At 41.5% G+C, this 27,096-nt stretch overlaps 2 protein-coding genes across 5 annotated transcripts in view; both read left to right on the top strand.

Annotated features, from left to right (window-relative positions):
* The window catches only part of LOC113156055 (zinc finger MIZ domain-containing protein 1-like), a 94,541-nt gene extending 73,689 nt beyond the window's left edge, over positions 1-20,852 (top strand). For 3 of the 4 annotated variants that reach the window (XM_026350888.1, XM_026350887.1, XM_026350886.1), the window contains 18 exons: positions 12,650-12,785; positions 13,143-13,257; positions 13,819-14,036; positions 14,160-14,361; positions 14,551-14,826; positions 14,915-15,097; positions 15,208-15,285; positions 15,389-15,557; positions 15,651-15,792; positions 16,571-16,781; positions 16,924-17,029; positions 17,119-17,279; positions 17,388-17,455; positions 17,560-17,628; positions 17,725-17,969; positions 18,101-18,264; positions 18,558-18,827; positions 18,942-20,852. In XM_026350888.1, the coding sequence (XP_026206673.1) occupies positions 12,650-12,785; positions 13,143-13,257; positions 13,819-14,036; positions 14,160-14,361; positions 14,551-14,826; positions 14,915-15,097; positions 15,208-15,285; positions 15,389-15,557; positions 15,651-15,792; positions 16,571-16,781; positions 16,924-17,029; positions 17,119-17,279; positions 17,388-17,455; positions 17,560-17,628; positions 17,725-17,969; positions 18,101-18,264; positions 18,558-18,827; positions 18,942-19,049 (2,921 nt within the window). In that variant the 3' untranslated portion in view covers positions 19,050-20,852. Of the gene's footprint in view, positions 1-2,085; positions 2,172-12,649; positions 12,786-13,142; positions 13,258-13,818; positions 14,037-14,159; positions 14,362-14,550; positions 14,827-14,914; positions 15,098-15,207; positions 15,286-15,388; positions 15,558-15,650; positions 15,793-16,570; positions 16,782-16,923; positions 17,030-17,118; positions 17,280-17,387; positions 17,456-17,559; positions 17,629-17,724; positions 17,970-18,100; positions 18,265-18,557; positions 18,828-18,941 lie in introns of those variants that run through there. The other variant, XM_026350889.1, reaches the window with a different exon arrangement.
* A 3,012-nt stretch (positions 20,853-23,864) lies between these two features.
* Positions 23,865-27,082, top strand: ppifb (peptidylprolyl isomerase Fb). Its single transcript, XM_026350892.1, has 6 exons — positions 23,865-24,120; positions 24,289-24,319; positions 25,426-25,514; positions 25,596-25,692; positions 26,032-26,107; positions 26,614-27,082. Exons 1-6 carry the CDS (start codon positions 23,968-23,970, stop codon positions 26,747-26,749), a joined length of 582 nt encoding a protein of 193 aa, XP_026206677.1. The 5' UTR covers positions 23,865-23,967; the 3' UTR covers positions 26,750-27,082.
* Positions 27,083-27,096: the final 14 nt, after the last annotated feature.

Here is a 27,096-nt window from a genome sequence, read left to right as displayed (position 1 = left end):
GAATCAGATAGAAGATAATTAAAAACTAAATGTGCATCTGAATTATTTTCTTCAGTTTAACGAAGAGAGTTATTAGCTCAGTGTTAGTAATTCAACTTGTGTCTTTAAAAAGCTGGACATTGTAGTAATTCGCACTATTTCAAAGAAATTCGAATAGTTAAGGTTGAGAAAAGTGTATGTATTGAAGTGGTTGAATTTTGTACGATATTGTATGATAAATATATAACAAAGAGCCTCTAAACTGTAGTTTAAGTGTTGATGATACAGCAGCTTTTAGCGTGCTGAAGCGCTGAAGTGGTGCTTAAGACACAGAGATCAGGCATTTTGTTGTTGAGCTGCGTTAAGGTTTCTGATTCTACGCACAATACAGAGGTTAGATACACACACGCACACACACACACACGCCTCAAGGGCTGTAATTTCTTTTCCCAGAGTTTTCCACACCAAAATGTTTTATCTCTCCTCTTGGTGTGTTTAAACATATAGTTTAGTTGCGGCTTTTCCTAAATGGAGAATAACAGGGAATCTGAAAACATTGTTGGTGGCCGAGACCTTGCTTGGTTGTCAGCAGTAGTTGGATTAAATTGGAGAATATATTTAAGATATGAACATGCATTAATTAATCAGATTTAATGCTGATTTAAGACAGAATTAGAAGCGTTATTTCAGACTTTAATGAAGCATCTGCTATTGTTTTATTCCACCCAAGTGTTGACTCACTCCACCAACTGTATTTTAGTTTTGTCAAGTCTTCTCCGAAGGAGCTCCACACACAACCCATACAGTATAATCACTGGAGATCTGCGCTACTGTTTACCAACACAAAATCAGATTATCTAAAGATGTTTTTTTATCACAACTCATGAACTTTTAAATTAGAAAAAAGATAATATGAAAATATTCTAGAATAATAATTTTATTTACATATTTCAGAATGAATTACTGTTAATCTGGGATCTTTGGAAATCTTTGGGTCCACAAATAAAATACAATTCTTAGAGTTTTACGGTTGGCTGTCAGAGTTTACAAGGTTAAAAACTTTTTTATGCTTACTGAGTATAAATCTACATTTTGTCCGTGTTGGACAGTTTTTATGATCTACACTATATGATCACTGTATGTGAAGTCTTCCAGCCATAATTGATGTGTTAACTTCAGCTTAGGCTGTAGGGCTATAAGTCACCCAGTGTGCACTTAGCTGATAGTAAATACCAGGAGAGCAAATACAGCAGAGACCGGAGATAAGACTTGTTCTGCTCGACTGTCTTTTCTTCCTTCTATGTAGTTGCAGCAGTTAGTGTCTGTAGCAGTACGTGATTGGTCGAGTCGTAAGCTAGTCCATATGGCTCAGTAATTTGCCACACAACTAAACTGGCTCTTCTCTTATTAAAATTAATTTATATTGTACTTAATGAAGTCTAATGAAGTTATTATTGCATTTTGTGCTACATATCCGCACTAACGTCACATCAGAATTAGCTCAGTGATTGCGAGTACTTTTATTTGCAGATGACTATAGATGCTCCAGACGGCCTCAGGTGGTGCGTCTGCGCACGGTTTACATGTTTTATAGGTGTGTAATTATTTATCCAAAAGCTTACTTGGGCTCATGTGTGCTGAAAGACAAATGTGGCCCCTCCCTTTCAGATTCCAACCCTCTGCGCATCAGGAAGCCACAATACCCAGGCTCTTCCTCCCTCCTCCTCCTCCTCCTCCTCCTCCTCCTCCACCATGCCCCTTAATTACACTGACTAGCTTGATGGATTAAGTCGACCGTATGCAAAGACAAGGTTTAGAAGCTGGAATCACTGCTTAATGCACCACCTAAATCCATTTGTATCACCACTTTTCGACAGGACGCGCATCTCCGTTGTAACAAATGTTGCCTTAAATGAATTGATTGAGGCTTCTTTTACTCATTGCTCTGGACTTGGGCCAACATACAGGCTGTCTAGCACATTAGGCACCACCCCTCTTTGCAAGTTTGAAATGTGAGCTGCCTGCTTTTTTTTTTTTTCCTCTCCTCTACTCCCTCCCCTCCCTCCCCTCCCTCTCTCCCTTCTGGCGAAGTGGCTGTGGCTGCTTCTGTGTGATGTGTGTATTGGGAGAGCAAGCAATGGATCACTAGACAGAAAAAGAAGATACATCAATAACAGCTGCATACATCCGAGGTGAGGAGATAAGCATTTGGTTCTCTCTCTCTCCCTCTCTGCTTGTCCTGTCACCCCCCCCCCCCCCCCCCTGTGTCTGTCTCCCCCCTCCCCCTTCTTTTTTAACCCTTTACTACTGCAGAAGCCGGCTCCTAATTTCGTGACGATGGGTACCTTTCTTCTTCTCTGTTCACAAATGTGTGTCCTCCTCTTGTCCTCCTCCTCGTGGCTGCTAGTGCTAGTGTTGGTGAAGTTTCCTTTTTTTTTTTTTACAGCTTATCCCTGTTTCCCTTTCATTGTCTCTGGGGTATTTGTTGCTTGAGTGCAAAGAAGCCGGTGGCAAGTACAGCAGGAGCCCATTAGCAATGACTCCATCTGTGATTGGTCTTGCCTGTGAAACGGATAGAGCAGCCATGAATAATTGATGTGTATTGTGCAGTCAGTCACTGGACACGCAGGGAGAGAGGAGAGGAAAACAGAGAGAAGCTGCTACCCTGAGACACAGAGGGAAACAAGGGGGAAGAGGGAGGGGAGGGGGAGAGGAAGAATGTTAGAGAGAAGAGAGGAGGGTGGGAGGGATAGAGAGACAGAGAAAAAGCTTTAAAATAGCTGCTGGCTTCAGTAGTGCAGAGATTAAGGCTGCCCTGTATCGCCTTTGTTCTGCTGTTGCAGATTCATGCTCAGAAGTGTTTCTAGACACATGAGTCCCCCTTTTTTCTGTGCAGCGAAGAGTGAGAAATAAGCAGGGACATTGCTGGTTGAAATGAGGGTGGCATTTTAGACGTGGAGGGGGGGGGAGTCTTCGGCACTGTGAATAGGACAGAGCTGCGAAGCTGTGAACTGTCAAAAGGAGGAGACAACAGTTAAAGAGGGTTGTGTTTGCAGGGGGTGTATTCAGTGACAAGTGGAAGGTGGATCTGCTGCTGCTGCTGCTGCTGAGAGGAACTTCACATTATTTCACCCCTGGAGGGACAGATAGAGGGTTGATTCCTGCATCGGTGGGTGCAGGCGGGCACCCTGCCTTGTCTTAAACTAACGGAATGGGGTTTGACGGTATGATGAGTGCCTCGCAGCGCCCCGCGTGATAGAGTTGCAACAGCTGACTACTGCATTTGACCCACTTACAGCTCACACAGAAGGGGTCAGAATGGCCTTGATTATCTCTCTGAGTCGTGCTGACCTACTTGAGGCGGCATTTTCCGCGAGATTCTTGGCAGTTTATCACAACCACTCCACTCAGTGCCACACAGCGCAACCAGCCAGGCTCACTGCGGAGACGTGCTGCAGCTCACCCCCTCAACCCCCCTGTAGGAATTTGCTTATTTCAAATCAGTGATTCAGTGTTTCTAATATGCCCACTGAGGAGCAACAGGTTTAAATTTTAGTTATTTGACTGCGTTTAGATGTTAACATGCACCTGTTTTCTTCATGCTCTCTTTTGAGTATGAAGAACTGTGGATGTTTGAACTGCCTAGTATTATTATTTGTAACTATTAACTAGTGAACCATATATTGTTTAGACTCTAGTAGATACACAGACCAACAACAGAGATGTCTTTTAGTCCATTTTTGATTAATTCATTTTAGTTCTACTAACTTACAGAAAAGGAGAAGCAAATGCATAAGACCCACCTTCCATGCAAAAGATAGATTTTGGGTGGAGCAGTCCTTTAATGAGTCAGATGGTGTAATTATGTCTTCTGCTGACCTCACTTTCTTAATCGGTTATTTTGCTTCTCTCCGCTAAGGCGGCTTTTGTTTAGCTGTACAGTAAAATCCTAATTTGGGCAATTATTCAATGTTTTCTTAATTTGTGTGTGTGTGTGTGAGAGACAGTTCCCAACATGTTAAGACAAGAGAGGTTTTGCAACAGGCGGTGTTGGTAAAGAGATGTCTGGCTAGTCATACACTACTCCACAGTACTAGTCATTACTGTCAGCTTCAGTGAATCTCTTGTTTTCTGTATATCTGTTCGACAAGCTGTGAAGTTGCACAGATCTGTCTCTTTGAAGTCTCCCATTAAAGTCCAGGATAAAAATAGTAGTAAATTCCATACAGGAGAAGCTGGTGTTGTTTGTGTATTAGCACAACATGCAGGCTCTTTCCATGTGGCGTTAATGAAAGAAGTAATACAGACATGTGGCCGCTAGAGAAATACTTCTTCTCAAAGATTGCATCATTTCTGGGTTGTTGGTGTTAATTACAGTATGAGGTGTTAAAGCCGGGACTCCTCACTCGTTCACCAACGTTTTGACAGACGTGATTAAATTGCACCAGTTATGTTTTTTTCAGTGTTTTGTCTGGAAAGATCATATCCAGTATTTAATGCTGATGTTGACAGTATGTTAACAGGGGGTCGAGGGCAGCAATACTACTAGCATCTGAGTGAATGAACTCCAGCTCCTCAATGAAAGTTATTATGGTGAAAGTGAACAAATTATTATGTTTTATAGACGTACTGTCGACTTGTACAAGTAGCTGTAGGTGGATTTTCCTCTGCACATCAAAGCGGGGCACAAGCACCTCCACCTACTTGTTTTTCTTAATGTAAGACATGATGTTCCTTCAGAGAACAAACAACAGCAACTAGAAGCAGATTTGAGTAGGAGCGCTGTTGATCTTAATTTATGATCGATCCCACAGATGAAAAGTAATCGTACAGTGTGTCTTTTTTCGTTCAGCTGTGAAAAAGGCATCAGAGTGTGGAGCAGCGGAAAGCAGTGTATCTACAGCAGAGTGAGGTATCGTAAAGGCATTTACAGCAGTCTTGTACGTCTGACATGCTGAAAGCGGTGGAAAGATGCATTCAGAGGTCAGATAAGGAGAGATATATAAGACACAACCTGGAAAAAGAGGCAGATGCAGTTATTAGGGAATACAAATGACTGTATAGGACACTGCTGAAGCGACACATTAAAGAGACATTAAGTAATCTATTACCTTCTTTGACAGCATCGATAGAACTTTATTCCTCCTTCTCACATCTGAAGCTGTGCTGACTCAGTTACTTACTGTGTGTTGACGTGCAGCTCATTTATGAGGAAACGCAACCAACTATTCTCATCATAGACCGTACAGGTCAGTGTACACATGATGACATGTGATCTGCTTTTCGTTTGGTCATTTAGAAAAAGCTCCATGGCTGCTGTTGTGCCGTTGTGTTGGTTTTACAGTGCAACATGTCACATGTTTTATAATTCAGCCTGCGTCACAGTTCGTTCTCCTTTTATCAGCTGTTGATAAAAACCGTTATAAATTTTAAGTTTATACTCCTGTGGTGATTTGTACATTAATTATGCACCTGCCTCTTCATTTCTGCGAAACAGCAGTTAGTAGGAGTAATAAGCATAAATGAGAATATATATGTATGTATGTGTGTGTGTGTGTGTGTGTGTGTGTATATATGAAATAGATTATTGCTTATTTGTGCACAAAATAATTGCAGCTTAGCTGTGATGCATAATATAAAATAAAACACTTTAAGAAGAAAATGTTTTAATTTAAATTTTATATATACAGAAAAGTGAATACGTACTTTTGAGTTTCATTGTTTCCATGAGATCAGAGTGTTTATCATTAAGAAGTTTTTTTTATTTAAATCCTGAGCTACTGCACATATGGATGACTCTAATGAGTCTAGAGGGGTGCCAGGACCCAACCCAGACTCCTCCAGTGTCTCTTTCTACTGTGCCCCTAAAGGGAGGCTTTGACCCCAGGCCCACTGTGAAAAGGTCACAGGTGACTCAGCCACCAGCGTATGGCACCGTGACACTACCAGCCCTGCCCAGCACCCTGAGGTGGGCACTAGTCTGGGCACATCTGCTCCGTGCCTAATTAGTATCATTGTAGACAAGGGCTTAAGGCTGGGCCTTCGTTAATAGCAGCCTGTTGCTTGGGGAAGCAGTCTGGCTCCTGTAAGCTGCTTCTTCGCAGGTCTGCTCATCTGATAATCTAGTGGCAGAAGTGTGTGGTTAAAAACACACTCTGCGCTGGTGCAGTTCAGATGATACGGTGATTATTTAGACAACTTCCACTCCAAGGTTTAAACGCATATTTGTAATGGTTTGCACACATTCACACAGCGGGAAAATTAGTTAGCTCTCTTTAAACTGTTTAAACAGTGGATCCCATTAATCACATTAAGTTGATTTCTAAAGCCTTTTCTTGATTTAGAAAGGCAGTTATTCAATTAGTATTCAGTAGGTGCCAACTAGATTTCATTATATATATGTATAATGTAGCTTTAGTTCATGCCTAGAAGTACAGACTTTATATGAGGGTAAATGTCTTATCATTTACTATTTGTTTTTATTTAGAAATCATGCCTTTGTATGTGCATAGACAAATACATTTGCATCACAATGTGGTTAGTGGGATATTTTAATAAGAGGAACAAAGGATAGCTTTCTATCTGTCAGTAGTACAGTGTTTAGAGGTTTTTTCATTTTGCAACAAAGAACGGAGGATGTCAAAACAGCAACCCAGAAACACCAGATCTGCAGCATTTCGTCTTCTTCCTCATGTCGCTTGCCTCCACATGGCCACATATGCTTGTGGCCTCAGTAAAACCTTTTTGGCCCGAATCCAAGCGCCCCCCCCCGCCCCCCCCCCTCCCCTCCTCGCCGGATGGACATGGCACGACATTGTGGCCATGTGGCCAGCAGGAGGCTGTATTTAAGCCGGGGAAGCTCTGAAATGGGCCATAAAACCTAGCCAGCAAGTCTGGCTCCCCATGAGGCAACGGCCCTAAGTACTCATTGACAAGACTCCAACATCACTGACTTCCCAGAGACAGAGCAGCAGAGGAAATAACGCAGGAGAAGAAAGCAGCAGACAAAGATGAGGTGCAGACAGGAGGCAGTTGTCTGGCCTAGATAGACAGACTATTTTACAACTGTTAGCACTAATGCCTTCCAAGCACAATATGTAGCTACTTTCTCATGCTTTTCCACTGCTAAACAATACTTTTTGCATTGAGAAATGTTTATTTGCCCTCAAGTAGAGAAGCACTTCACTCAATAAAATATCTGCTTAACTGCATACTGCATGTTAAAGAAATTATAGGGCAAATATGTCAGATCATGATGCCACATGGCGGCTGTGACATTCACATGTTCCCACTTCACACATCCTTCACACTTCATCAGCTTTCTGGAAACAACACTCGCTCTGAAATATGCCACGAAGTGAGTCAACCGAACTTTTAAATGTTAGTAACTGAGATAATTAAGTCGGTTTACAGACTTAGTTTTACAACACACAGTTGGCACTTCCTTCTGTGCCAGGTTGTTGCAGAGCTGCGGGCAACCAGAGAGGTAAAAATCTGAAGCATGTGTTTAAAGTGGTACACCTGTGAGCTTCAAACTATTTGTTCACTCGTTCCATGAACAAGTAACATAGTTCTGGTCTGTCACTGGTTGACAGGTCCCTAACCTGTTATATCAGCTGCTTTTCTGTGAAAATGACTGCATGATGGACGAGTCACTTCCATTTCATTATCAAATTGGCATCAATGAATAATTTGTGGCATCTGTGTAATGACAAAGAGGTTTGATGGCTGCCAGGTGGGCATCTATGGTGACTGTGTCAAAGAGCCATGAGGTAGTGGGAGATAATTTACAATCTAGCCAGTGTTTCAAGCAGGATAGCTTGGCACAAGCTGGGTCTTCGTAAACAATGTCATAGCAACCAGTTATTCATATAGTTTTCCATATATCATGAGGTAAATCCTCGAGTTTTACAGCTCCGGGAAGCCAACATGAGGCACATAAGTGAGGAATTCTTTGGCTAAAACTAAATGTGGCTCTTTTGCATGGCCTCATAGGTGCTTTTAGTAACCAGGGATACTCTGGCTCCCAAGACTCTCTCCTATTTTAATTGACTTTGGCCTGCAGGAGGCTTGTGTCCATTCAAACCTTTCTGGCAGAGAGAAAGGGAAAGGAGGGAGGGAGGAACAGAATGTGAATAGAGCTCCCTCAGAAACTAAAGGGTGCAGCCCGCTAGAGCCGTTCTTGTTAGTTTGCTCATGGTCTTTGTTCTCCTTTCAGCCCTTCTGGCTAAATGTCTTTAAACAAACTGTTTGGGGGGTCATGATTCTTTCAGACATGTTTAAAGCAAAAAATTGGACTTCATTGTTACACTTAGTATGGAAAAAGTGAGGAATCGCTGCTCATGATGTGAGCGTGATGCGATGGCAGGAATGTGTGGTGCATGTTTGTGTGGACGTTAGTGATCAAACCATGTGGGACGAAGCCAAGTGGGAGTCCAGGGTTGACAAGGGAGCAGGTGTCTATTAGATACAGACCAGAGAGGGAGGGGGTGAGGGAGAGGGCTAGGGGGCTGTCATAAGAGCTCTTGGCATCTGCCTTACCTGCTGCTTCCCTTACCGTCCTCTGCCAGTGAATGGAGGGAAAGAAGGGGGGAAAAGTAAAAAGAAGGAAAGAAAGGAAAGGATAGAAGGAAATGTTTTAGAGGAGCAGAGAGTGAATTAATTTTATTTTTTTGTTTTAGGGAAATATTTTTATTAAGTAAGAGCACTGACTGTTGGTTTTCATTTGAAATCTCACTCAAATCAATTAAGGCACCTTTCTTCCTCATGTTCTGTGCACTCTGGATAATCCGCAGAACATGCCGTCACTTTTTATAAGCACTATTTCTTCTGGTGAGATGGATTTATAGTTGATGCAAGGGGATAATGGGATTCTGTATAGATACCCACAGTGTACGATTTGATTTATGGCTTAGTGTCAGATTTCTAACATTGATAGCGCCACCACAACAGTAGACAGATGCATCGTTAACTGTCCTACATTCGCCACAGTAACTGTGTTTACATTCTTTCCGTTTCTTTATGATAGAAACCCTTTCATCATGGGCAGAAGGCGGGAGAGATGATTTTGTTAGATGTGTGTGTGTGCTACTGAAAAGCACATAACAGCTGAGCCTTTTTTCAACTCGCTTTACATTGTATTCACTCTCAATAATCTCTAGCTTCAGAAACTTCAAAATCATAAATCGTCCGATGTGATAGTGATGATGTCCCCAAGCTGCGACATATTTCTGAGGAGGTGCGTGTCAGCTACAGTGTAGCTACAGGGCCCTAAATAACTCTAAAAGTGCCTTGAAAGCAGGATTGAAAAATGTTCAGACAAACTGTTTACATTGATTAAAGAAGTTTATTTCCTGAAAAGTTTGTATATTGGGTGAACTGGCCCTTAATTTAGAAGCTCAGTTCTTTTGGGAGAAAAAAAAGAGACAGTATCACGGTATTTAATCAGCACCATTTACCTCTCTGCCTTCTGTATGGATGTGCAGGGAAAGGTTAGGTGGGGGAGCATTATCATTGGAAAGAACATTGAACAACTGCAGTCCATGTCATTTGTCATGTCTCCCCGGGGCTTTATGACAGAGAGTGAAGCTGGAAGCTGCAGGGCCAGCTACTGAACCACCCATCTAGTCCCAGCAGATGCATTTACTGCTCTTTCGCCATAGCTGACCATCAGGCTGCACAGCTGAGCACCAGAATATCAATACGGCTCAGACTCAGCAGGGACCCCTGGGACTATCTACAAGGCAAACAGAATCAGCTCCTCTCCTTATGGAAGACAGACCCATCGCCGCCAGGAAGAGCAGTGTAAACAGAGCAAAAAGATGCTCTGTAGAACCAAATGCCAGATTGATTCACTCCAGAGTGGTTGTTGTGATTTGGAACAAGTACACCTGAGATGGTTATCAGCAGTTTTGGCTCTTATCAGGGAGGGAAGCAGATGAGTCTATAGAAGGCCGTCTGTGGGAGGACAGAGAAATTAAACTTAATCCCTTTGTGTTTACCATCCACACTGTTCTGAGAGACATTTGGGTGAAGGAGGAGGCAGAGGGAGGACTAAACCTGAAGTTTATCCTCTGATTCAATGACAGAGCACCTCTCTGTAAACTGATTGGTGCTTTTGTGTGGTGATAAGCTTTATGTCTAATGTTGGAGTAGACTAATTTCTGTTTAAGTGGCAACTGTGGTGCTTTCTCCTGTTCTCTAGTATTTGTCATTTATCTGCTCGGTTCAACACTGTTGTTGTATTTGTCTTGCGGCTGTTGATGTCGGCCTCGGCATGAAACGAGGATATGTCACCTTAGCCAGACGGCCTCATGGTGGCATGGTAAGGGGATAAATTGTGGAGACATGTTTATGAACATAAAAGAAGTGCAAGTTACCCCTTGTTGGAAGAGAATAATGGCACCTAATTGAGCTGTAACATGCTGGCTGGTCGCCAGGCCCATGAATTGACAACTCTCTCCATCAGAAGGGGGTCTGGGGAGCGGGAGGAGGCTGTTAAATCACTTCAGGATGTTCTAACATAGATGTGAAACTCATAAACCTATTAGGTGCACTTGGACCCAGTTGTATTTAATTAGAGCTAACCTAAAAATCTGTGCATCTTCCTGCAAGCGTGATGTTTTTAGGAGAAGTGTACCTGAGAGGCCTTTTCTGTCAACCAAAGCATAACCGTGTTAAAGTCAGATCAATCCTCTGGAGGAACAGCACGGTCTGTCTCCTGGCACCTGCCTTGCCAAGAACAGGAGGGAGAAGGAGGAGTAGGAGGCGAGAGGAGGGGTGGGGGGACAGAAAAAGAGAGGGAGCATGAAAGGGAGGGAAGGAGGAAAAACCCAGCTGCCTCTGCTCCTGAGCCCCGTGCTGCTTTTAAAAGAGCGGGAGGGAGGGTAGGGAGAGGAGAGGAGAGGAGAGGGAGAGGCAGGGAGACTGCTGGCACCATCTGTACATGTCTTTTGTATTCCAGCCCTCGTCTTTACACAGAGTGAGGCTGGTGTGCTCAGTGTTCAAATGAAAGGCGAGGAGGTGCCTTTTGGTGTGCGATGCTCTGAGCGGAGAAGGTGTGCGCGTCGGTGTGCCGATGCTCGAATGCTGTTTTGTCCCCGCATATTTGGCGCAACCAGAGGACAACTCACGTCCTATTTACGTTACCTCTGTGTGTGCGCGTGTGTGTGTCATCTAAGTCTTTTCTGATCTGTGCTGAGTGAGGGTGTGTGTGTGTGTCAGTAGGCTTGTGCTCTGTTTGCAAGCACTCATGTGTGGTCAAATCTCCGGGTTGCTATGTTTGTGATGGCAGTCAGAAGCTTTTGTTTGTTCCTCCCTCCCATCAGCCCCATTAGCCTGATGTCTTCTCTCTCACTGACTCACTCAACATTTTTTATCACTCTCTCCCTCTCTTTCTCTTCTTATCTCCCTCTCTCTCTCTCCTTCTCTTTGCATAATGTGCAGTGGCGGCCCGTCCTTGCATGTGGCAGCAGGGTGGATCTGCCTACAAGGACAGCCTGCACTGTCTGCTGTCATATTGACGTGGCTTTTTGCGCAAACTGCAGCTGAAATCACCGAGCGCTCTGTTTCACCGCGCGCCCCTCCCTCACTCCTCACTCAACCTAGAAGTCCTGTGATTCATAAGAGGAGGTGGCTGCCCTGCTCTCTGATTGAATCCACATTCCCTTTCTCCTCCGACACCGCATAGAGAGGCTGGAAGGAGGCAGGGGAAGAAAGAGGGAGAGAAAAAGGGAAAGTGAGTCTTTTGTAGTTGGCATAGTACAAAAACATGCACTGCAGATAAAAAGCATATGATTCGATCAAATGCACTCTGTAGTAGCTACCTGAGTGGTAGGTAGGTGGAGAGAAGGGAAGGGCTGGAGTTCATCTGCAGGCCCATAGTGAACCCTAGTGGCCAAAAGCAGAAGTGGCGTTTAGATTGAAGCAAGTGTTTTAGATTGAAGCACAAAGGTGCCTCCTTTTGTTTGTTAATGTATGTTGTTTTCTGAAGTGTGAAAATGCTCAAGAGGTCTCTATGAATCATTGAAGACATCAAAAATTAAACTTTTTTCTAAATGTTGAGTCTTGTTGCACAGTTACACTACAGTTCAAAAGTTTGGGGTCATTTAGAAATGTCTTTGTTTTTGGAAGTAAAGCTGATTTTATTACAGGAGTTATTGAAAAATACATAGTAGATAGTTGTTGATGTTGTAAATTGCTATCATAGCTGGTATACAGAGACCCATACATCAGCAAGAATGAGTCCTGTGTTCCAATAGCACACTGTGTTTGTTAATACATGTGTTTGTCAATTTGAAAAAACTGAGCATCAGGAAAACCTTGTGCAGTTATATTAGTACAGCTGTAAACATGTCATGTTTTATGTTTAGTTTAATATAATTTTAATAATGTTTTCATGGAAGTTTCAAGTTACCAAACTTTGGAACAGTAGTGGAATGACATATTGTGTTTATTTTGTTATAGGATATTTGCACAGTTTGTCAATCAGGCCGTTGTTTTTCAGTTGTGGACTATTTTCCTCTATTTTTCTGTTGCAGTTCCCTTCTGCTCTAGGTAATCAGTCTTTGCAGGTTTTTGCAGCGCTTGCAGTGGAGGGCTGTTACCTCTGCAGTTATTTGTCACAGGAGTCCAGTCGCATGGTTACACTCTTTCTCTGCTCTCTCTCCAGCTCTTCTGTCATCGTGGTGCGAGGAGCTGGGACGTCTACTTCTTCTCCGTCACCAGAAGAACAGACAAAACGAGCCTCCGGGAAAAGTGCCCATGCAGCCCCCTATGAGCTCCATGAAGCCCGGTCTCTCACACGGGTCAGTGTTCGCACTTCTCGTATTTCTGTGTATGTTTGTTGGGTGTGTCAGTAGATAAACCAGGGCCTTGGGGAAAGCCCTTCCTCGCCACATGGAGCCCAGTGTTCCTTTTGGATCAGTGACCAGACAAACTGCCTGGAGCACAGTCAATAAGGACGAACAGTACCTAGTACATGTAGTTAATAATTACAACACAGTGTTGCCTGCGTGCATTTTTTATTTTATAATCCTAACAATAAAACTTGTTTCCCTGTAGTTCAAATATACTTACTGTAATTGTTGTACTGGGCAAATATTTATGCAGCAACACTGAGCACTTTTAGGTTTACCTGTTTCATCTGTTTTTGTCTCTTGCAGAGATGGGTCTTTTCCCTATGACTCTGTTCCATGGCAACAGAACACCAATCAGCCTCCAGGTTCATTGTCTGTAGTGACCACCGTCTGGGGCGTGACCAACACCTCACAGAGCCAGGTGAGATGTCCTACCTGTTACTTTAAGAGAGGCCTGCGTATCATAACTTCATATTAATTTAGTTTTTAAGTGCCGCTTAAGTAGGTTTCTCATCAGGAGACAATCGACTTCAGAGGGTACCATGACCCTCAGCCTTATAATAATTTGTCAATATCCAGTTTCCAGTGTGGAGTTCTGCAACCAGAAACAGTTTGACACTGTTTATCATCACAGAATAATGATGAAAAAAATATTATTTTCTGGGGATTGAAAAGAGACGATCTATTTGCTTATTTTGCCTTGAGTGAAATGACTAAAATCACATTCATAACTGCGTCCTTCATATGTGCTGTCAGAATAATCAAGAATTTAAAATTACAACATTGTGACTGAGCTAAAATATATTCTTGCAATTTTTTTAAAAGGTATATATAGACGTAGTGAGTAAGTGTCATTTGCTATGATGTAACTGTCAACAAATCAGCAGTCACACAGACATAGAGCTTATTCCTTTTCTGAGTTGCTTTAAATATCATCATAAATAATTTAGCATTTACCAGTGTTTATGTGTGTGTCCAACAGGTACTGGGGAATCCCATGGCGAACAATAACAATCCCATGAACCCTGGGGGGAACCCTATGGGCTCAGCTATGTCTGGTAACAATCCAGGTATGAACTCCCCTCAGTTTCCTGGTCCTCAGCAGCAGTTCCCAAATAAAGGCAACTCCAACCAGGGCTACATGCAGCAGGGCATGTATGGGCGACCCAACTACCCTGGAGGAGGAGGCTTTGGTGGAAAGTAAGCGAACAGTGCATTAGCACTGATCTCTGCACTGATTAAAATTGCTTTCAGAATAGCAATTCTGACCTTAAGCATGGTGTCCTGTGATTATTTCTTAAATGATGTTGATCTTTGTCATAGTTACCCTGGAGGGCCTAATCCTGGACCAGGTGGAATGGGCATCCCTTCACACTCCCGTCCTCCTTCAGACTTCACTCAGCCTGCTGCTGCTGCCGCCGCCGCTGCAGTTGCTGCAGCGGCCGCCACCGCAACTGCCACTGCCACAGCGACCGTAGCTGCCCTGCAGGAAACCCAGAACAAGGACATGAACCAATATGGACCGGTAGGACACAGCTGACAACTAAGCACTTGAACTAGACCAGTACTGAGGATGAACAAAAAGACTTTGTTGATAATTATGTTTTTGTCTTTTTTAAGTTAGAACATTTTTGTTTTTAGTGATTCATGATGGCAAATTTGCAACATAGACAGTCAACTCACAGGTGGCTGAATGAACCATTTTGTCTTCCAGATGAGTTCGTCTTTCCAGATGGGACCAAACCAGGCGTACAACAGCCAGTTCATGAACCAGCCAGGACCCCGTGGCCCTCCATCCCTCCCTGGGAACATGGGCACGGGAATGAATGCATCCAATATGAGTGGGCCTCCAATGGGAATGAACCAGCCCAGAGGGCAAGCTATGGGGCCTTTTGGAGCCCACGGCCAAAGAATGCCCCAGCAAGGCTATGCAGGACCCCGGCCTCAGGGCATGGGTATGCAGGGCATGAAGAGACCGTACCCAGGGGAGGTGAGGCGATGCAAATTAAACGCTTTCACCTTCAAAGTTTAGCTCTTTTGCTCTATGTTAAATGTCTTTGTCATCACTGCATCTGCAGCCAAACTATGGTGGACAGCAGTATGGACCAAACAACCAGTTCCCTAACCAGCAAGGGCAGTACCCCACTCCCAGCGCCTCCAGGCCGCTGCCATCCCCCAACTATCCCGGACAGAGAATGCCAGGGCAGCAGTTACAGGGCCAGTACCCACCACCCAGTGGTGCCATGGGCCAGTACTACAAGGTGAAATATGAGTTTATTTCCTCCTCATTTTTAGGATTATTTGGGATATACAAGTGACAGTTGTTAATTCGTAGGGGAAGTAACTTTGAGCATATTTCATCTAATTACAGCAAGAGCCGCCTTTTAACGGCCAAACAAACAACTTCTCTGGGAGTGGATATCAGTACAACCAGGGTAATATGAATGGGGTAAGTCAACTTTGTAAAAATGTAGTTTCATCACGTTCTAATGTTTTGATTCTGTTGTTTTTGGGCAAACATTTGATTTACTAATTGCTTGTCTTCACTTTAGCCACCTAGACCGGTGGGTAATTACCCTCATTCCCCGGTGCCAGGCAACCCCACCCCTCCAATGACCCCAGGAAGTAACATCCCTACATACCTGTCGCCAAACCAGGATGTGAAGCCGCCCTTCCCTCCTGACATCAAACCAAATATCACCGCTCTCCCTCCACCTCCAGGTGAGTTACTGGTAAATGTTCAGTGGATAAAAACTTTTTAAACATTTTAAAAGTGCCTGACTGTGTGACTGACATCTTTCCCCACCTGCGTAGCTAATCACAATGAGGAGCTGCGTCTGACGTTCCCAGTGCGGGACGGGGTAGTCCTAGAGCCCTTCAGGCTCGAGCATAACCTGGCTGTCAGCAACCACGTCTTCCACTTACGGCCCTCTGTACACCAGACTCTCATGTGGAGGTAAGTCACAAAGCACCTAATCATCTTCCCTGATGTGTTCACCTGCTTGAGAGCTTCACAACACAGCAGGTTTCCATATGTCAGTAGCTTTTTGAATGGTAATGTTAGTAAAGTAATTAGTCTAAAGAGAAAGAGAAAGAAAGGTTTAATGAGACAGAGTGGGAGCAACAACACTTAAATGTATTAAAAGAGATTACAGTTGTTGAGCAGAGGTCAAAATACATGTGCATGGCTATTGGTCTCCAGGGATCACAGTAAATGTTTTGTTTTAGATAATATCCTATGGAATGCTACCCAATGATTTTAACCTGCTTCTAAATCAATAAAAATTAAAACCCTGTGAAATAGCAGAGATGACTGGTGAGAGATGATATAAATAATGTAAACAAAAATAACCAAAGCTCCAGGAATTTCCTTAGTTTCTTAAATTGTTCTTTTTGGTATCTGTGATCATTTGACGCTCAGTCAACTGGGAAATTTAACTCCATATAAAAATCTTTCCAATACCAAAAGGTATTTTTCAATTCGTCTTAACCTTTTCCAAGCAGATTGAAACGGTTGAGCTGGCATACTGTCTGCAATTATTTAAAAAACTCAAACCACTGCTATTCTCAAACAACTTGGAGACGTTCATGCATTCATTTTCTCTGATTTATGTAATTGTTCCCTTTACGACCTTCTGAGGCAAAAGTCAGCAGCATGTGTCGAGTCCTGATGTAACAGTTCTTTCTGATAGCATCAAAAAGAATTTTACATTAGAAACTGTTTGTTGCTGCAGATCAGACCTCGAGCTGCAGTTCAAGTGCTACCACCATGAGGACCGTCAGATGAATACCAACTGGCCAGCATCGGTCCAAGTAAGCGTCAACGCCACGCCACTCACCATCGAACGGGGCGACAACAAGACCTCCCACAAACCGCTGCACTTAAAACACGTATGCCAGCCAGGAAGGAACACAATTCAAATCACAGTCACTGCCTGCTGCTGTGTAAGTACAGTCTCCACAAAATAAATATATATATACGCATACAATATTCCGAAATTAAAACAATCCATCAGTAAAGAAACCACAAAACTAATACAGTGATTTAGTAGGATGCTTGTAGTGATGGTGATGTTTCTTCCCGCAGTCGCACTTGTTTGTGCTGCAGCTGGTCCACAGGCCTTCAGTCCGCTCTGTCCTCCAGGGCTTACTAAAGAAGAGGCTTTTGCCTGCAGAACACTGCATCACCAAAGGTATTCACACAAGACCACGGTCACATTTTGCTCCCTGAAGTCCTGAGTCTTTGCTTCACCTTGAGAGTTCCTTGTTTTTTGCTTTACAGTTAAGAGGAACTTCAGTAGCGTAGCAGCATCAACAGGCAACGCCACACTCAATGGAGAGGATGGCGTGGAGCAGACGGCCATAAAGGTTTCTCTCAAATGTCCGATCACCTTCAGGCGAATACAGCTTCCAGCAAGAGGGCACGACTGCAAACATGTACAGGTAAGCACTGCAGGGATTCACAAACAGTGATGTGATGCCTTCATGGCGAAATTTTTAAATAGTAAATATTGCACACTATAAACGAGACTTTTGTTCTTGTTGTTCCAGTGTTTTGATTTGGAATCATATTTACAACTGAACTGTGAGCGGGGGACATGGCGATGTCCTGTTTGCAAGTAAGTTTTTTCCATATTCCTGCAATACAGTAATGCTCTGTTTATATTTTGACTGCAGTAGACTTGTATCAGTATTCTAAGCACTGTCTCTCTCCTCCGCTCAGTAAAACTGCGTTGTTAGAAGGACTCGAAGTGGACCAGTACATGTGGGGAATCTTGAACGCCATCCAAAAGTATGCTGATACAATAAACACATGTATAAAGCATTTAATGTATTTCTCTGTACTCACTTGGATCATAAGCATTTCATTTCAACTGTATTTCAACAGCTCGGAGTTTGAGGAGGTGACCATTGACCCCACATGTAGTTGGCGGCCGGTGGCCATCAAATCTGATATCCACATCAAAGAGGATCCAGATGGACCACTGGCCAAGAGGTTTAAGACAATGAGTCCCAGCCAGATGATCATGCCTAATGTAATGGAGATGATAGCTCAGCTCGGCCCCGGACCGTCACCATACCCGTCGCTACCGTCTCAGCAAGGAGGCAACAACAGTGAATATGGCAGCCAAGGTAGTACAAAGTTTAAATGTAAAATCCCTAAATAGACTAGAACACAGAGTCATTCTAGAAAAACGTCTAAAAAGATTTTAGAGAAAGCTACAAAATAAATATATTGTTTTCTTTTTTATCTTGTGTTTCAGGCAACAGTTACCAGGGACACGGGAACTTTGACTTCCCTCACAGCACCCCTGGTGGTACGTCGATGAATGATTTCATGCACGGTCCCCAGCTGTCTCACCCACCTGACATGTCCAACAGCCTGATGACCCAAGATAAGCCGCTCTCCCACAACATGCCTGACTCAGTGAGTTATCCCACCATTTAGTTTGTCAGCGGGCATTTGTTACACGTTTTGCTTCTCTTTGCTTTTACTTTGTCTTTTATGAGTCGAGTTTGTTTACTCCTTTAGTTGGCTTCATACTAATAGATGAGATACTTTGAACATGTTTAGCTAAATTTAAAGAGTCTGGAATTTGTTTTGAATAATAATCAATTTGAAGATGTCACTGAAATTGCAAGGGGTGTGACAAGGGGTAAATGTGAAATGTGTGAGCATATTAATCCTAATCGTCTGAATATTCCTCCATGTCTTGGCAGATACCTCATCCTGCTGCCAATGATCAGTCGCATGGCCCATTGCCGCCGAGCTTACGTGCGTCTCCACACCCCGGGAGCCAGTCAGGGCAACAGCTACACCACAGCGGCCCTCCTCAGCCGTCACGGCAAGCTCCACCTCCTCAGCAACAGCAGCAGCAACAACAGCAGCAGCCCGGCCCTAACAACCATCCCCACGGCGACCTGCCCTTCAACCCTTCCAGCAGTTTGGACAGCCAAGCAGGGTCGGACATGCCTGAGCCATCCCTAGATGTGAGTCCTGACTTAAGATACAGCCGAACATTTCAAAGCCAACCTATAATATGAGGAAATTAAGACTAGTTGAATGCCTAACAAAGTTGCGTTGTCATCTTTTCCCCCTTACAGCTACTTCCAGAGCTCGCTAATCCAGATGAGCTGTTGTCGTACCTGGATCCCCCAGACCTCCCGAGCAATAGCAACGACGACCTTCTGTCGCTCTTTGAAAACAACTGAGGCGATTCAGACACAAATAAACTTTTCTGACTGCCTGCAGTTTCCCTGAGAACCCAGGGCGGTCGCTCAGTACTTGATAAACACAAAGATGCACTCCCTTTCTCTTCTTCGTCTTGTACAGTTTTCATTCGCCAGCGCAGATTGACTGAAAGAGGTTCAAACTAAATTCTCACTGCAGGTTGCTCACACCGTGGCGATACCTTTGAACTGTGCAGCTATACTCAGTTGATTTTTTTATGCCACACACAGGTGTTTGTGTGCACATTAGGAACATGTTGTAGCATTTTTTATTCATGTTTTGTTTCCTTTTGCGAAGAAAAAGGAAATCACTGTATAAAACAGAAAAATAACTGAAAAAAACCTGCGCTATCTGGCCAGTGTGCATTATGTCCACAATGTTATTCCACCCTAAGAGGCCACAGCTTCCTTGTGTCACAGCTCCATTCCCTAACTGGTCTGGTTAGTTGCACTGTTTTGTCCACCACACATCATTTAAAAGCACAAGAGATTCTAGCAATGCAAAAAAAAAAAGAATCATCTGTCTTTACAAAAGAAAAAAAACAATTGGATCCATGATGAGAAAATGTTTTTTAAATAATTTTTTGCTCCTCTGCCAACATTTTAAAAGGATTTTTGGGAATGATTGGCTTCCTCTTTGTCTACAATTGTGATACATACATATTTTTGTCAAAGAGAGATATCCCCACTTTTCACTCCTCTGAGGGTCGACAGATGGAACAGAGAAGATTTTTGCCCCCATCGAAACAAAAAAAAAAGTTTATATTGCATACCTGTACTTCCACATACTGTGTAGTTATCATCCTCCTCTACAGAGGAGTGATTTGAATGGAAACGAATGGTACAATAGGAGAGTTTGGGGTTCCTGTGACGACGTGCTGCATTTATTGCTTCCTGCTACAACTCCTTCCATGCCACCTATACTGCATGAGCCCCTGTTGTCGCTTGTGTCATCATTTTTACAGTCGCATTTCTCTCCCTGTTAAACGATGTGCTGTTTAAGTAGTCTACAAAGTGCATGTGTGCCAAGCCCTTTGTCTAGTACTGTTCCAAGTGATTTAAAAAAAAAGATAGTGTGGATTTTATCAGTTGCTGTTTCCACAGCTCTCTTGTGTTGTACGTTTGTATTTGATTTCTGTCAGATTTAGTATGATTTATTTAACACTAACATTGAAGGGATAATGCTTATATCAGCAGTACATTTATGGTGTATTTGCTGGATATACTGTATTATATTTGTTTTGTTGTTGTTTTATTCTTTTGTTTTGTTTTGTTGTTTGTTCACTTGTTTGTTTTTGCTGCATAATGAAACTATCCATAAATCTTTCGGGAAACTGCTCAACTCATCACCAAAGCTCGAGGGACGAGAAAAAAGAGATGTTTGTGTTTGCCTGGTCCTGTGCGATTGCGCGTGTGCATGTGTGCAAATGTGCGAAGCCGCGCCGCGTGTGAGAGTGTGTGTGTGCGCTTGTTTGTCTAATGGTGTTATAGGAGGTAATATTGATTTCAAAGATATAGAGGAGGACAAGTACAGTTTATCCATCACTACTGTTCAAGAAGTGGTTTTTAAAGCAGTATTGGTGCAGACCTTTTGCCGCATTTGTTTTCACTTTCTTTTTTTTTTTCTCAGAAGAGTGCTGTTCAGTATGCAAATGTATTATTTTTTAAGAAATGCTATTGTACTGTAAATATAATTGTGAATATTTTTGTATCATCTTGACAATGTTTGTCCTTTGATCATTAGTCATCCAACCTAACCACATATGCTCCCAAACTCCCATCTGACCACTGACTTTGTTTGTAACCAGCATACAACAGCTGTCTCGCCTCCTCGTTACGGGGAAGCCAGTCCAAATGTCTCATAAGCTATTTCCTGCACGTCATTGTGCTTTCTAGTCACTTTCTTCCCAGTGCATTCTGTCTCACACCTGTCGTTTATAGATTGGTGTCCCATTCTTCCCTGCATTAACTGAAAGTGATTGTGTAGCATCATTTCAATTTTCAGACGTCAAGCTCGGTTTCAAGCAATATTTTCTTTCGCACTCAGAGGTATTTGACTGAAGGTTATCGATGTTTTCTATCCATGAATTTCTGTTAACATTCTATCGGTAAAACTGAACAGTAATGGTTTTAAAAAGATGTGGTATCAGCTGGCGTTCAGTGTAATTAGTGAGCTGTGTGAATATCATAATTGTTGCTAAATGTCAATACACGGTGGTATTTTAAAGATATATCACAACCATATTTTAAAGAAATTCATGATATTGTTTATATTTTTATTATAGAAAATGTGGCTTTTTTAAAAGCATGTGACCATATACATTTTTATCCCCTTTTTGTTTTTGGTAAATTATTTTGTACTGTTTTTCTTATTAATCTGTAAGGCTAGAAATCCAATTTCTTTCAACTGTAGCATTGTGTTGATTTGAGCTACCTGGTTTTACGTAAACATCATTTTAAAAAAAATATTATTTGTTCCAGTTCAGCACACTTACATGTTTCAAATTAAATCACAGGCAAACATCCAATCGAAAAGTCCATCTTTTAATGAGACGTTGCCACATTTCAGTTTTCACTGTCTGAATTGAATTGAAACTTTTGATCAATCCTGTGGAAGTAATTTTCATTTCAAATTTTGTTCTTACTTTCAAATGAGCCAATTTGATGTATTAGGAAGCACCCCAAATCTGTAGTTGCACAATCACAATAAAGGGCCATTTTTCTGGGAAAAGTTGTTTTAAAAAAAAAAAAGAAAAATGTTAAATAATACAAAGAGGAAGGGCACGTTCATTCATCATTCTGGCCTGGACAAGATGTTGAGGGCAAGGCTAGGTCAAGCGTCCCAAGGATGTCTGTATATATGTAAATGAATATAGAGACATGTGAATAGAAATGTATTCATTTTCCCTGGGAATGTGCATTGTTTCTGCAGAATAATAAAAAGCTTGCAACCCCTCTACTGGAAGTGGCTGAATATGGAAAATGAAACTTGTTAGTTAGTGTCTGTGGGTATCTCTCAGCATTTTGTTCCCCCTCTGTAATATACTTTCACCTCTTTTTGTTAGGGGAACTGGGACAGCTATGTTTTACATGTAATATTTAGCCTAAATGTTCTAGTCTATCACTTGCATACTCTGAGGTGCTAAAGCTAAAAAAGAAAAAAAAAACAAGGTTACAAAGAAAATCAGAGGGGTGGAAGAAAGACAGTGGAAGGGACGGGTCCAGAAGATTGTAACCACATCCATGGTTTGTACATTTTTGATATCATGATCAGTTGGAAAAATGATACAGTCTAAGGTGATTCATGCAATGTGACCATTGTCTCTATGTTTGTACATTGTATGTACAATCATTTCATATTCTAAACTGGTCAGAAAATTCAGAAACTAATTGTGATTTTTAGTCTTGCAGAACTGTATGTAGTTAGATGATGTGACAACCTAATATTTATCTAATAAATATGTATTCAGATGATACCTGTATGTCACTGTGGTCTTGTCTTCTGTGCATTCATAGTCTGATAATCCAGCCCTCCCAACTGCCACAAGCTGTTTATCCGAGCAGAAGGTGTAAATTATGGGTATCACGCTTTTATTCACATTTTGATTAAGATAGCTTAAGGTCAGCTTGGCCTTGTATTGAAATGAGATGAGCCCACTTTAATTAAGATAACAAGATAAACGGAAGGAAACGTGGAGGAGTTAAGGTACTCTTTTTATGCAGCCCGTCAAGAAGGAAATGAGAAAATAACAGAAGAAATTAAAAAAAGATAAGAAAGTTAATAGATCAGTCTGGCATGTGTAGAAAACAACAAAAATGGATGAAGGAGACAATGATAAGAGGTGTGTTTGTTTCAGACTATAATACTCAGTAAAGCCACACTACTTTAGTTGATGAGACCAGCATCAAACAGTCAAGAAAAACTACAACATTAATATAAAGGGAGACTTATGTAGTGTACAACTGCAGTAACTCTGCTTGAACTATGTCAGAATCTTTATCTGACTCTTTCATCACCAACCATGTAAATCTAACCATTAGTTTTATGAGTGACATGTTTTGAATGTTTCACAATTACAGAGATAGAGAGACAATGGCCATGTTCAAAATCACTCTCTGGTTGCCTCATAGTGTTTGCAGTGTGAAATGAATGCACCATGGTGACCTAAAACATATCCATAACAGAATAAAAACCAGTAATGTCAGTGGCTTTTTAAAGGAGCTTACATTTTGCTAAGCAACACGATGCATAATGCAAAAATGATCAATCAAATGATCATCAGTCATGTGAAACCCTTCAGTGTTGGAATTAAATAATAATTTGTCAAAGTTTACAATGATGTGTACGTCATGACACGAATAATTTTGTGCTAAATGATCAATGCTGACATTATGGGGTACCACAACACTTTATTAAAGAAATTCAAATTTAGATATTGTCTATATTTAGAAAAGGTGTTTTTCTTTTTTAATCCAAGGCTATTTACATTTTAACCCATTTTGTTAGTAACAACTACATTTGTACTGGTTTTCATATTAATCTGAAATTATACTAATTATTTATTTATGGGAGTTTTTTACCATTTCTAACTTTTATGTTACATTTGATCTACCCCCTCACATTTGATGCTGTTTGTTTATTCATTTATTCATTTTATATTTCCAGTCCTGTCATTTCCTGTCATCTGCTCCAGTTTTTAAATAAAGTTGCCAAAGCAATTCAAATAGCTTGTAGTCTCACATAACCTCGCGAGATCATCATCATAGCCGAAGTCTCGCTGCGGTAATGCACATCCGGTTGTGACACAAAAAAAAAAACACTTCCTCAGTTCGCGTGTGTATCAATGACACCTGCTCGCTGCTGACGCAAGTGATTTAACTGAGCCTCGTCTGCTTTAAAATGTTAATTTTATCAAACAGGATAAAGTTATGTTCTCTGGCGTTTACCGCCGCACGTTTTTGCAGCAGCGGCCCGGCAGCGGCTAACAACAACCCGACGGTTTACTTTGACATTGCCGCAGACAACGAGCCGCTCGGCAGAGTAACCTTTGAGGTGAGAAGACTCAAAAAGAAACACGACCTTCCTTCTCACCTTGATAATAATGTTCTTGTTGTTTATTAAAAAAAGCAGCTGACACCTACTTAGCAACCCTGTGTCTACTTTATAATGTTTGCTGAGCGTCACGTTTAAGCCTCGGGTTATCTGATTTGTGTTTTACAGCTCAACGCTGAAGTTGTGCCAAAAACCGCAGGTAATTGATGAATGTTTATTTCTTTTTGCACCAAACACCATCAAACTGATACAAACTAGAACCAGGAGGTAATCGTGTCAAACCTGAGGAACCTTAATCTGAGATTAAATAGCTGAACAGGAGTGTGGTTAAACCAAATGAGGACTGGAGTCTACATCTGAAAATGTGGTAATTTATGGGGAAATTGATTTTTGGTTTATTTTTTACTGAAAATAAACTAATACAACCCCAGCAACTGATATTAAAACAATGCAATACTGTTGTTTTTTATAAATGTAAAAACAGGAAAAGAAATAGAGGGCATTGGTGTCAAAAATGGATTTATCTAGTAAGTTGGTACTTTGTCAACTTAGGGATGGAAAAAATGTTTAAGAGTCGAGTTATGTGGCAAAGAAAATACTACAGGAGAAAGAATGAGTTCTATTTAATATGATCAGGTTCTGATTGCTATTGCTGTGTAGTTAGTCCAGGAAGTGAAACTACAAAGACACGGTAGTTCAAAACAGACCTCAAAATCCGCCATGAACAACATCAAGAAACTCGAGCTGAAAGCTGCCTTTACGGTATCCAGACTTAAAAATCATTAGTAATCTGTGGGTAGAGTGTTTTTTTTTGTTGTTGGTGTTGTTGTTTAAGTTCATGAAGATGTCCCAATCTCTTGTTATCTTCAATATATAAATGTATTTTTTAAATGTTAAGACAGGAAATAGAAACACAGTGTCATGTTTGTGCAGCTGAAACCAGAAATGTTTGACACTGCTGCCGTAAAAATGACAGAAATCTATTTTGTGTTGTTTAAAAATCACATGTAATCTTTTAATTATTGTTTTCATATTGGTGCTGGCATGACTCATGCCTCAAACAGTGTGTGTTTTATAAACACTAGCAGAAAAAACAGCAAAAAGTAAATTGACTCTACACTAAACTATGAACCTGTCCAGACATTTGATGCCAACATTCAGTAACTGGTTTTAAGTTTGACACTTAGTTTAAAAAAAAATGACCACAGACCATATTTATTGCAAGAGGCGTTTTAGAAAGACGATGAAGTGTTCAGTGTCTTGTTTGGGTTGTCAGAGAGAATCTGACCAGAATCTTTCCTGCAGAAAACTTCAGGGCACTGTGCACAGGGGAACATGGCTTTGGTTACAAGGGGTCGACCTTCCACAGGGTGATTCCTCAGTTCATGTGCCAGGTAGGTGCCTCTCGTTCTCTTTTGAGTCTTTTGTTTACCAATGTGGTGTTGCAGTTCAATCACAGTCATGTGTGTTTTCAGGGAGGTGACTTTACTAATCACAATGGAACTGGAGGGAAGTCCATCTATGGGTGGAAGTTTCCTGATGAGAACTTCAAGCTGAAGCACACTGGACCTGGTAATTGTCCCCATTATGTCTGTGTCCACTGTTGATAGGAATAAATTAGAAAGCATTGTTTGTTTGTTTTTTAAATTAAGAAGTTTTAGCTGCTCGTTTAGCAACAGATCCATACTTAAATGTGGTTGTGTTCTTCAGTATGAGATGGATAAATGTTATCATTTAACCACCAGGTGGAAGTATTGTGCAAATTGTGTTAAACAACATCAGCAAAGAACTCTGTGTGGAGCCATAAATTGGCCATAATATTTTTATGTGTTAATTTTATACTGTAACAGTTTGGTCTTTGTGTCAGAGGAGGAAACAAATCTTTTAGCATTTGAATTTTTTGCACGTAAGGTATCTTATCTATGGCCAATGCTGGACCAAACACCAATGGATCGCAGTTCTTCATCTGCACTGCTAAAACTGAATGGTACGTATTGGTTTACATTTTGATGCTACTGTACTTTACCTGTATAATTAATGTCTGTTCTGTGTCTAAAGATGTTTAGAGATTTGTAAATTAGGTCGGGTTGTTTATTTATTTATTTTTTGGTTTGGACACTGCAATTTTAGATGTTTGGTGACTCTCACATAATGTAGATAGTTAATACTCTGGAATTGTTGGTGCATAGTGGCATATTTTAATTATAATGTGAAATGCTGTTAACTGTGAACCTATCTGTATAGCCTTAAAATTCTGCTACCTTGGAAAATATTTTTTTTCTTAACTTTTTAGTATGGGTTTGGCTAAAAATGTTTTCACTCTCAGAGCAACATTCTTGGTGGAAGCACCAAATTCTTGTAATGTTTTAGTGTGAAATCAAATTCATCAGTAGCAGAATTTGTAGTATTATCCTATAAAACCCAGTTGGGTGCATCATAGTGTGCCTCGCTGTCCAGAGCAGTGTCAGTAAATGTTCTCCCTTCTTCATTTAGGCTGGATGGGAAGCATGTTGTGTTTGGCAGCGTGAAAGAGGGAATGGACGTGGTCAAGAAAGTTGAGGCTTTTGGTTCACGGACTGGGCGAACCTCCAAGAAGATCACTATCGCAGACTGTGGAGAGCTCAAGTAGTCTCCATGCGAGCAGTGGACCTCGTCTCATCTCCTGCTGTACTTTCAATGTGAGAATCTGAGTGAAAGAAAAGATGCTCTTTCCTCAATTATGGCGCAGAGTGCTACCTCTCTCAGCTTGACAATAGCTGATCCCAGAGTCGGGTTTAATAATGTGTAGGTGCAAAAACTTTGTTTTTCATGTAACAACTAATGCACTTGACTGTGTCATGCTATAAAATGTGAACTTGTATTATAAAAGGGGGCTTCTTTATTTGAAAGCGATCTATTAATTAATTAAACATTAAACAAGAAATGTATTTGCAAAAAATAAAGCCTTTTTTTTTTTTTTTCTTTTCTAAAAGTCTG

The sequence above is a fragment of the Anabas testudineus genome, chromosome 19 (assembly GCF_900324465.2).
Source record: "Anabas testudineus chromosome 19, fAnaTes1.2, whole genome shotgun sequence".
NCBI classification, from domain to species: Eukaryota; Metazoa; Chordata; class Actinopteri; order Anabantiformes; family Anabantidae; genus Anabas; species Anabas testudineus.
This window is presented reverse-complemented; position numbering and strand designations above follow the sequence as displayed.